We start from the raw sequence: 12,094 nt of genomic DNA, 5'->3' as shown, positions 1-12,094 counted from the left end.
ACATATAAATACATCAACTGTAATACAACATTAACCAAATGAAAAAATCACAAAGTGAGACATACAAAACAACTGTACCAATTCTGGACTGTTCAAAAACAGGCAAGTTAAACTTTACAAGCCTCAATGACCAACAATGGACGAATTCTTAAGAACAGTATTAGACAAAATCACATTAGCAGGAGATATCACAGTGCACAAATGACAGGAGTATAAAGCTTTCAATGATCACGAATTGCATCTCCTTTCATGCCGACGCGTTTCGAACTCCAAACAGTAGTTATGGGTTCTCTTCAGGGCTTTGTCATTTTCTGTCTTGTTTGTAGCTGTGGTTATCCTATGGGAGTTTGTGCGTCTTTGAAGCTGTCATCTTTCACTATTTGTTAGTCCGTATCTGGGCCGTCCCTATGGTGCGGTGAAGTTTTTCAAACCTTGTTCGCGTTCACCGCGAGCTTCGGGAGCCGCCGGCTCCGTTCTCAAACGTTTGCCCTCGAGTTCTATATTATTTGGACGGGTCCCGTATCAAATCCCGTGTTGTCCTCTCGGGTAGCGCACTTGTTAGCCGCGACTTGCTCTCACAGACACTCCGTTCGAGAGCAAGTCGCGGCTAACAAGTGCGCTACCCGAGAGGACAACACGGGATTTGATACGGGACCCGTCCAAATAATATAGAACTCGAGGGCAAACGTTTGAGAACGGAGCCGGCGGCTCCCGAAGCTCCCGGTGAACGCGAACAAGGTTTGAAAAACTTCACCGCACCATAGGGACGGCCCAGATACGGACTAACAAATAGTGAAAGATGACAGCTTCAAAGACGCACAAACTCCCATAGGATAACCACAGCTACAAACAAGACAGAAAATGACAAAGCCCTGAAGAGAACCCATAACTACTGTTTGGAGTTCGAAACGCGTCGGCATGAAAGGAGATGCAATTCGTGATCATTGAAAGCTTTATACTCCTGTCATTTGTGCACTGTGATATCTCCTGCTAATGTGATTTTGTCTAATACTGTTCTTAAGAATTCGTCCATTGTTGGTCATTGAGGCTTGTAAAGTTTAACTTGCCTGTTTTTGAACAGTCCAGAATTGGTACAGTTGTTTTGTATGTCTCACTTTGTGATTTTTTCATTTGGTTAATGTTGTATTACAGTTGATGTATTTATATGTTACACGTGCAGTGTTATTTCTCTGTCATGAGATGTTCTGATTTTTTCTAAAAAAGAATTGAAAACAAAGGTAAATAAAATACCTAACATATCTAATCCAAGTTGATGTGTTGCCTATAACCAAGGGCTAATGGAATAAGTGGGGCGGCAATTTTTTGTGTCAAAGTAATAATAAGGTCCAGCCTTCCCCACCTCTCAGGGACCTAACTCCTTTTTCTTGCAAGAATGGACCAAGAACAGCAGGAGCATCTGCCGTCCGCTGAGAAAACACAAACATGGACTTCAAACAAAATATTATCTCCAAGCCTAAGACTGAAAGAGACATTTTCAATCCTGAGGAGCACAAATAAATGAATGCTTGCAGTGAATAATTTGTTTATAAAAAAACTATAGTGCCGGTGCTCCTGCCACTGCTGTTGCTGCACACGTGCAAAGCTGGCGCTGCACTATTAGTGAAGTGCCCTATTGGCTAGTTCTCCTGCTGGGGGAGTAAATCATTAGGGGCCACTTGTATGAAGCATCTTTCCAGTTGGAAACGTCCAAACGCAAAAATGCTTTTACAAATGTACCAAATACAAAATTGTGATTCAGTAACATGCTACCTACTCGCAATTTGCGTTTAAGATTTGCTATTTAAAAGGGGTGTGTTTACGGCATTTCTTCAAATTACTGAATCTGAATGGACTGCATGAAAGTTTTGCGATCGAATTAAGGCCAAATTTTACTGACTCCCTGAAGTAGGTGGTAACCCATTTGCAAATAGGTAGGGGTCCTTTGAAGAATAAAGAGCAGGCAGTTTTCCCACGGACCCCACTGTCTACTCCCATTATCCTTTAAGGAAAATGGGCTGCATTAAAAAAAAAAAAAAATCAACTGCTTTATTAAAAACAATCATAGACGTTGTGGTCTGCTGACCTCAGCAGGTTGCCATCTCTGTGATGGCTGTGATTCCTAATGGGTTTCAAATTGCGACCTACCTCACTAATATGCATGTGGTAGGTCTATTTGTCACTTGCTAGCAATCGTTAATGAAACTCAAAAGAGTTTCATACATTATGAATTCCGATTTCCAAATTGCGACTCATAGAGAATGGCAAATAGGAAATCGGTATCAATTCCTGATGCTAGTACATCCTGCCCTAAGTCTTGTTGTATTTCTCATTCTTCGAATGAGGAAAGCAAAAAAGGGCTGGGATGAAAAAAATAAATTTAAAAAAATCAGTCTGGACACAGTACTTACTCCTTACAAGAGGTAAATCAAGTTATACCTGGCGGCACTCATAGATAAGGGGCTGCTCAGTGGGTTAGCTGCTTTGCAGTTGGTTGCGGCAGCACTCTTCACTACCGAAGCCTGAGCGCTGCAGAGCTTACAGAGTGACCAAAAAATAAATGTGAGCCCTAAAGGAGGGTATCTTAAATGCACCAAATGCTGACTCAAACCCATTGAAATGAAAGATACAGCAGGATTTATTTAGGAAAAGATGTCTACATGCATCTGCAATAACCACAGTTCAACTACTAACTCTTAAACATATGTGGTAAAAGGTATGATGGGAAGGGAAAAGAGCCCACGTTTCTTTCTGCAGCTCCAACGGTAATCACACACCACAAAGAGCGAGCAGCACCTGGGCTGAAGATGGACGCAAGTCCGTTCCACGAGGCGAGTACTTCTGTGCGCTGCAGAGGGACTACGAGCTTCGATTTGTTGGTACTTTGGCATCTGTGAACAGGGGGCTGTGCTGAGAGCCCTAGCTGTGAGCTAAAAGTTGTTGTGTAAGTAGTAGTTTAGTGTGTGTTTTGTAAGACAGTGTGAGAGAGTTGGGCCCGGCCCTCATGTAATGCATCAGAGAGGTGGTAAATGAATCCTATATTCGGTTGGTACAATAGAATCAACTAGCAGTGAGAAATACTCAGCACATTTATAAAGAAATAACACGAGGATGCGATTGGTTACCCGTCATATCTCCTTGCATTCTTGTACGGCTGCTCACAATCATGCTTCACAGGTGATCGGAGCTGCAATTACAGAGCCCAGGTCTAGGCCAGGAAAATGACTCATCTTAATGATGCTGCCTCACTGGGGGCACATATGCCTTAGCATGCTTGCGGCAGGGTCAGAAATGACTTCTCTAAATGAATTTAGCACAGGCATATCATTATGAACGGAGTGCTTGCCTTTTGAACACTTTTAGCTGGGACTTAAACATCAGTATGCCGCACATCATGCCCTTAAATACCGAACAATGCTAATTAGTGCATGGACTTTTAAAATAAATTAATCTGCAAGGTGCGGATCATGCCCGGAGAGCAACTGCTGCCTGTAAAGCCCTGCAGCCTCTCTCTGAAACTAGTGCAGCAAATGGCATGCGAAGAAGAAAGATGAAGCACAACTTGTGACCCTCGGCAAACCGATACTTGCCGATTAAGTGGCACGCTGCAACGTTCTCCCCTCTTACACAGTGGAATGTTGCTAGGCCCAAGATATGCTCTCTGTGCTCCTTCACGACAGAGATCTTTTTTTCCACGCTGCTCGCTTTTTAAAAGCAAGAGCTGCAAATGGTGCCGCAGTGATGTGTGAAGTGTATGCGCTTCGCAACGGAGTTTGCACACTCAGGGTTATTACACTAAATGCACGCTCCCTACAAGGAACACTGGCCATTAGGCATTTATGACTATAAGCCCTCGCTAAGTTACAACATTCCAGTAAAACTTACTTTGGGGTAAGCAGGACATAAGATTGTTACAGTGAAAATGGATCCATCTTGTTTGTATTAATTGGGGTTGTAGAAACGTTCGTTTTGAGTGAAGTACCTGGCATAAACTGTGCAGTGATAGGGTTCCGTTTAGTGTGTATTATTTGGTGCAGTTGCATTTGTGCCTTTCGAGTAAAGCTCTTCCCACACACAGTGCAGCGATGAGGCCTCTCACTGGAGTGTAAACTTCGGAGCCGTAGAAGATGTGCCTTACCAGTAAAGCTCTTCTCACACACAGTGCAGGGATAAGGCAGCTCTCCTGTGGGTGCACTTTGATGCCGTACATGGCCTTTCTTTCTGAGAAAAGTGCTTGGAAGACACTTTGCAGTGATAAGGTTTCTCTCCAGTGTGTTTGGTGTTACAAGACTTGACTTTTGATTTAAGCTCCTCTTGCACACAGTGCAGTGAAAAGGCTTCTCTCATGTGTGTACGCTTTTATGCCGTACAAGGGATCCCTTATCAGCAAAGCACTTGGAACACACTGTGCAGTGATGAGGCCTCTCTCCTGTGTGTACGCTTTGATGAGGCCTCTCTCCTGTGTGTACGCTTTCATGAGGCCTCTCTCCTGTGTGTATTAGTTGGTGCGTTCGTAGATTTCCCTTTTGATTGAAGCTCTTCTCGCACACAGTGCAGTGAAAAGGCTTTTCTCCTGTGTGTATTAGTTCGTGCTTTAGTAGATTTGCCTTTTGATTGAAGCTCTTCTCACACAAGGTGCAGTGATAATGCTTTTCTCCTGTGTGTATGCGTTGATGGTCATGGAGATGATGCTTTTGAGTGAAGCTCTTTGCACATACAGAGCAGTGATAAGGCCTCTCTCCACTGTGTACTCTTTGATGCTGTACTAGGCCTCCCTTTTGAGAAAAGCGCTTTGAACACACAGTGCAATGATGAAGTCTCTCTCCTGTGTGTGTTCTTTGATGCAGTACAAGGGTCGCCTTCTGAGAAAAGCGCTTTGAACACACAGTACAATGATAAGGTGTCTCCCCTGTGTGTTTTCTTTGGTGCTGTAGTAGAGTTGACTTTTGACTGAAGCTCTTCTCACACATGGTGTAGTGATAAGGCTTTTCTCCTGTGTGTACGCTTTGATGAGGCCTCTCTCCTGTGTGTACGCTTTGATGAGGCCTCTCTCCTGTGTGTACGCTTTGATGAGGCCCCTCTCCTGTGTGTACGCTTTGATGAGGCCCCTCTCCTGTGTGTACGCTTTGATGAGGCCTCTCTCCTGTGTGTACGCTTTGATGAGGCCTCTCTCCTGTGTGTACGCTTTGATGTCGTACAAGGCCTCTCTTATGAGCAAAGTGCTTGGAACACACTGTGCAGTGATAAGGCCACTCTCCTGTGTGTACACTTTGATGCTGTACAAGGGTTGACTTACGAGAAAAGCGCTTGGAACACAGAGTGCAGTGATAAAGCTTCTCTCCTGTGTGAGTTCTTTGATGCAGTACAAGGGTCGCCTTTTGAGAAAAGGTTTTGGAACACACAGTGCAATGATAAGGTTTCTCCCCTGTGTGTTTTCTTTGGTGCTGAAGAAGATTTGCCTTTTGACTGAAGCTCTTCTCACACATGGTGCAGTGATAAGGCCTCTCTCCGGTGTGTGTTCTTTGATGCTGTAAAAAAGTTCCCTTTTGAGTGAAACACTTTTTACATGTTTCGCAGGGATATGGCCTGAGGCTGGTGTGTCCTTTTTTGTGCCTCACAAGAAGTGTCTCATTGATAAATCCTTTCTCACACACATTACAAGCAAAGCGTCTCTCCCTCATGTGCATTCTGTGCCGTTTCTTTAAGTAGATATTTTGAGTAAAATTCATCTCCCCTCCAGAACCTTTATGGCTTTCTTTCCCATTCATATTTTCTAGATGTGATTGTTGTTCTGCAAAATAGAAAAACCATTGAAAATTACATGAAGAAAATATTTCTTGAAAAAACTGCATTGATATAATATGGAGAAGTGAACAGTTACAATTCAGGGGAAAAAAATGTATGTTCTAGGAAAAAGAGTCATACGTCCCTTTGAGACACAAATGGTGGCTAGTCCTCCTACACAAATTGCGGTGACCTAGTCCTGCAGCAAGAGCATGCTGGGAAATCAAGTGATTCACAAGAACCACTGTTGGACGGTAAACAGTCAAAATATCGAATTTTTAATTTCGACTTACACTAATATCAAGTTGCTAATATCGATGGGACAGAATATCGATGTCCAGAATATCGATGGCCAGAATATCGACCCTAAGGTAAGTAATATCGAAATTACTTATATCGATAGCATATATATCGATGTAAGTAATTTCGATTTACTAATATGTGTTAGAAATTTTAGTTAAGTATTTAAATTAATTGTTATAATATGTGTTTAATATGTTTTTATAAATAATAAATATATAAAAGTAAATATCATGTTTTACTACCAGAGCGGGTTGTGGGTTTTTAGGGGAATAGGGTGGGAAGTAATTTATTTGTAATTAAATAATTATTTTTTAATGATTAATTTATTTTGCAATTAAATATTAATTGGCAATGAATTATTTTAATTCATTAATTGATTAATTAATTGATCATTTATGTATATTTTTAAGTAAATCATATGTTTTACTACTGGAGCGGGTTGTGAGTTTATAGGGGAATAGGGTGGGAAGTAATTTAATTGTAATATTAATTAATTTTGGGTAAAGGGGTATTTTTAGGGTTCAGGGTCAGTTTTCAGTTTTTGGGTAAAGGGGTATTTTTAGGGTTCAGGGTCAGTTTTCAGTTTTTGGGTAAAGGGGTATTTTTAGGGTTCAGGGTCAGTTTTCAGTTTTTGGGTAAATGGGTATTTTTTGGGTTCAGGGTCAGTTTTTAGTTTTTGGGTAAAGGGGTATTTTTAGGGTTCAGGGTCAGTTTTCGGTTTTTGGGTAAAGGGGTATTTTTAGGGTTCAGGGTCAGTTTTTGGGTAAAGGGGTATTTTTAGGGTTCAGGGTCAGTTTTCAGTTTTTGGGTAAAGGGGTATTTTTTGGGTTCAGGGTCAGTTTTCAGTTTTTGGGTAAAGTGGTATTTTTAGGGTTCAGGGTCAGTTTTAGGTTTTTGGGTAAAGGGGTATTTTTAGGGTTCAGGGTCAGTTTTCCCTACTGTTGCACCCACTGGAGTGGGAATAATAATTATTGTTAAGTAAGTATATATTATATATGATTTTTAATTATTATTTTTTAAATTAAATATGTATTATTTTTTTTACCATTATTACATATATTTAAATATGTTTAAGTAATAAATAAGTATTATTTACAGTATTTTTTATGTTATTTTAAATTTAAAAAAAAAATCGATATATTTGACAACGATATTTTTAACATCAATATTATTTTTTTGATATTTTGGTACTTACCATGTTGTACATAGGGCGTCGATATTTTTGCTATCGATATAATTACGGACGATATTTGTGTAGGTCGAAATTCTGTCTGTCGAAATTCTGTCATAGATCCCTGTTGGACATGGGGTTTCTGGTTGGCTAGGGTAGGCACCTAAGCCAGGCAGAATCGACCACTCTAGTCAAGGTAAGCCAGACACACACCTGAGATAACCTGCGCTCACCCTCTGGTAGCTTGGCGCAGAGCAGTCAGGCTAGTTTAAAGAGGCAATGTGCAGAGCATTTGTGCAACACACTAGAGCAGCAACACAGTGAGTAAACCACAAAAGGAAATCCACACAGGATTATGTAAAAATAGATTCTATATTGTACATCAAACAAGACCAAAATGACTTAAATCACACTGTTCGCGCAAATAATGCAGGTTTGACAGAGAAAAACACAAATTACTATGAAAACATAGGTCACAGCGCACCTGCGCTCCTATTACACTTCATACGGTAACTGTAGTGAACGTTGTTGACGTGATTGCATTTAGAAACCAAACGTACGGTGCAGGAGCACCTACTAAACGCCAAACAGTAATTGAGCTGGAGTGTTCCAGCAGTTCTCCTCTATGGACGGCCTGCGCCATTCTTGCGGTCATCTCCAGAGCAGAGACAATGCTGAACAAGAAATGCCGCTCAAACATGATAGTTGCATGGGTTTCCTCTGAGGTTGAGTGAGGGGGTCAAACAGTAATCTCATAGAATAGTGTTCTAAACACCTTCGAGGTCGAGCTTCCCCAATGCAGAATGCGGAGTACTCCTGAGGCGTTCTACCAGACCATTGGCCTGGGGTCAAAGGGGAGTGCTTTTTGATGCTTTATATTGAGATGATTGAGAACGTTTTTGAATTCTTGACTAATAAAAGGTGGGTCGTTGTCAGATTTTAAGATTGCAGGTACAAGTCATTACACAAAGATGCCATCTAGGTTTTGAATAACCCTGCTCATATGTAGTGGATGAAAGGTCTTCTACCAATGGGAAATGGGAGTATTGATCAACAATAACTAGAAGATGATGTCAATTATCCAGAGGGCCATACAAAAATCAATAGCAATTCTCTCCCAAGCATGATGTGGCAATTCTGACATAATCAAAGGTTGCTGACTAACTTGAGATGAAAGACAGTTGCATATGTGGCAAGTCTTCAATTATTTTTCAACCCTTTCGACAAGATTCGGAAGCCGGACTCGATCACGGAGAGCTCTCTTAGTAGCAACTATTCCTCTATCTCCTTCTTGGGCAAATTCAACTACTTGTTGTCAGAGACTTTGGTGAATAACAATCTGTGTACCTTGCAGAATGAGGCCTTCCTGCGTTACTGAAAGTTCATCTCTTACATTTCTGAACTTCATATACTCGCTGTCATTAGTGACGGTCTAGAATACTGGTTCCACAACTTTTAATCTTGACATGTCACTACCTTGGCTCGTGGCAGTGGCAATTTGCTCTAAAGACATGGCAGTTGGTGCACTCTATTTCACAATAAATTTGATGTAATCCTCCACTGTCTTAGATGGGGTACCAGGGCATAATCAGCCAGTTTCTGATCTTTCTCTGGACGATGAAGAATCGTGTAGTTATAATTCTTGTGACCTCAAACCCCAATGCTCAATTCTAGGAGGCATTTTTGCTGTGGGATTGCCAAATACCATGTACAATGCTTGGGGATCAGCCACTAATGTGAAGGGCTTTCCATACACAAATACATGGAAATTATTCACAAGCCCAAACCAGTGCCACACTTTCTTTCTCAGGGTGCGAGTAAGCACGTTCAGTTTGTGACTGGCTCTTATTGGCATGTACCACGATATGTCTCCAGGCATTTGGCTGTCCGTTGTGCTGTGCAAGGATTGTGCCTAACCCGACAGGGCTAGCATCAACTACAACCTCTGTACGGAGTTTGGGATCAAAGTCGGGCATTTCAATGGCGCTCTCAATGGCTTGCTTGATTTTTTGGATACTCTTCTCGCACTCATGTGACCAATGAAAAGACACATACTTTTTGGTTAGTTATGGTGCAATGACCATAGCAAAGTCTTGTATGTCTCTAGAACAGTAATTGACCGTTCCAAGAAATTACCGTATCATAGAAATGCCTTGTGGGGGATTTGCAGTAGACAATGCTTGTACTCTAGCTGGATCAGGTTTCATACCTCCATCACAAAAGACATGGATGAAGAATTTAAAGCTTTTGTTGTGGAATTCACATTTGTCAGCATTCAGAGTTGAGGCTGCATCATTCAGCAAACAACATACTTGCATAACAGTTTTGTAATGCTCTTTCTGTGCAGCCCCACAATACCAATATATCACTACAGTTAAATGCATTTACTACAGGCTATATGATAAGTCAAATGACGTCTTGGAAAAGTTCTGCAGCAGAGGATATACCAAAACTCAATTGCTTGTAGCAAAACAAACCAATATGCGTAGAAAAGTTGCACCGTATCTGGATTTTTCTTCAAGTTCCAATTGGTAAGATCCTTTATTTAGGTTGAGTCGAGAGAAGAACTCTGCGCCATTCAATTGACTGTGAGGTTTTTCCTCTTGCTCAGTTGCCTCGTTGGCCTGGCGCATGTCAACACTAATGCATACAGCTCCTTCGCTGTCTCTTTTAGGCACTCTTACAATGGGAGAAAGCCATGGTGTCGTACCACTGGAGCGTTCAATGATGTCATGTATAAGTAAAAAATGAAGTTCCTTTTCAACAGCTTCTTGTAAGTGAAACACAACTAGTCTATGTTTTTGATTAAAATTCTCATTTATGTGTAACCTTACTTTCATTGTTTGAGTTTTCCCGACCCATGAAATAATGAAGGAAATTGACTTACAATTTCACGATGAGCATTCATAGTGTAGTTCACTGATATCAGTCCCATATCAGCAGCACTATGGAAACTCAGCAAACAAACACTTGAAGCTGTTCCTTGAAGTACATGAATAGGCGCATTCACCACAGTTTTCTTAAGTTTCATTGTGGTTACACATTTTTTATTTGACTTTTGAAGGGCGTTGAGGCAGCCCATGAGTATACTTTAGTCTTTGAATTCGTAAGTTGTGGTACCGGAGATAATTTGCGATACATCTCCAGCGGCATAATATTTATCGACGCACAGCTGTCTTCATGTTGAAATGCCCACACTTTGGATTTATTCTCACATTCGACTAGCCCCATATGTGCATGCCTTTTTGAAGTAAACATCAATGTTGTACAATTGTCATTGTCCCTTTCATTGTAAACAGACACAGAGGAATTCTTTCTCGATGATTTAGACGATGATCAACTTCTTTTTGCGCCGATTTGCCTCAATTGGTGTGACCGGGAGTACGTCGAATGTCACTGATGTAGCGTTTGGTCAGCCATTTTGTCTTCACGCTGCAACCCACTTACTTTTACCTTCGCGTTGGAAGTCGTCACAAAATGATTCGCTTTACCACAGTCTATGCATATCTGTCCAATGGCGGGACATTTACCTTTGTGTGGAAATGACAGTCCATGTCTGTAACACGTTTTCTTTTTATGTGGAGACAGGACATTGTGTCCCTCTGCCTTGTACCTGGCTTACTTTTCGTGCTCATGACCGACACTTTATAGAAACTCCTAAAATAATCCCTAGATGGTCCTTGTGAGTGACACACTCCCCCTTTCCAAAATTGTGATGCCATCCACGTCTTCCGGCTGTGACAGTTTTAATCATCATGTGCAGTCTAAACAAGGTGGCAGTGACCTCCTTCTCAGATCAAGGCCCCTATTAGACAATGAACCCACCTTTCTGTACCTCATATAAGTTACACACATCTCTGCTGAACAAACAAGATGTCTCCTGGGGTTCATGAAATACAATACCCAACTAGTGCTATGTGAGCAATGAGGGAAAAGTTAGTTTCTGCTGATGAAATCTCCTCCCATTTAATTCCTCTACTGTACAGGAACCTTTTGATGCTGGGGAAGAAAACGGGTCACTAGCTGACCAATTAGGTTTCCTAAATTGATCTCTGTGAGCATAGAGGTGTCATAAGGCTCTCAATCTTTAAATACAATATTAAACAATATACATCTCATAACCCTTTTATCAGAATAAAATCATTAACATCTGAATTCAGAGTTTGGACCCCAAATTTGAAAAGATTCTAAAATAACGGACCTCTGCAGTCACTACCAGTCCAGAATTTAGCAGCATGTGGAATGTTTTATGCCAGCAGACGTTCTATCCAATCAAAGGCAAAATACATGAGGGAACAACTTCAGGTATATGAATTCTTATGCGCACCTAATTTCAAATAATTCAACTGCCCGTATTGTAGGGATTCACCTAGTATAATGTCCCAGGAGTGGCTTAGAAGGCAGGATATCAACTCCTAACCCAATACTTTTTAAAAAAATGTTGAAAGAACGCAGTTCTCTTTATTCATCTAAGAAGAGAATAATTTGTCTCTTACGGTCACAGCTTCTGCGGATAAGCCGGCAAACAAGTCACCACTATACCTATAGACCTACATTTTTCAGACTGCTGAATGACCCACCAACACCCTCTATGATACGGGTTAACAAAGAAGAAAGAGAGAGAGACAGGGCAGCAGAAGAAGAGACAGAAGGAGGAAAGACGGAGAGCATATATATACCCGAAAGGAGCGAGACAGCCAGGGATGCAGAAACAATAAAAAAATACAACAGCACCAGAGAGGCAAATGACCACGTCAGAGAGACGGCCAGGGAGGAGACAGAAACTTATGACATCACAAGGAGAGAGTCAGCCGGGGCATCAGTCATTAGAGGAGACAC

At 41.3% G+C, this 12,094-nt stretch overlaps 1 protein-coding gene across 1 annotated transcript in view; it reads right to left on the bottom strand.

Annotated features, from left to right (window-relative positions):
* Positions 1–2,617: 2,617 nt before the first annotated feature.
* Positions 2,618–12,094, bottom strand: part of LOC147736824 (uncharacterized) — a 59,097-nt gene continuing 49,620 nt past the window's right edge. The window contains exon 4 of the mRNA XM_086953507.1: positions 2,618–5,788. Coding sequence (XP_086809633.1) covers positions 4,341–5,788 — 1,448 coding nt within the window. The 3' untranslated portion in view covers positions 2,618–4,340. The remainder of the gene's footprint in view (positions 5,789–12,094) is intronic.

This window comes from Lissotriton vulgaris, chromosome 1_2 (assembly GCF_964263255.1).
Source record: "Lissotriton vulgaris chromosome 1_2, aLisVul1.2, whole genome shotgun sequence".
NCBI lineage: Eukaryota > Metazoa > Chordata > Amphibia > Caudata > Salamandridae > Lissotriton > Lissotriton vulgaris.
This window is presented reverse-complemented; position numbering and strand designations above follow the sequence as displayed.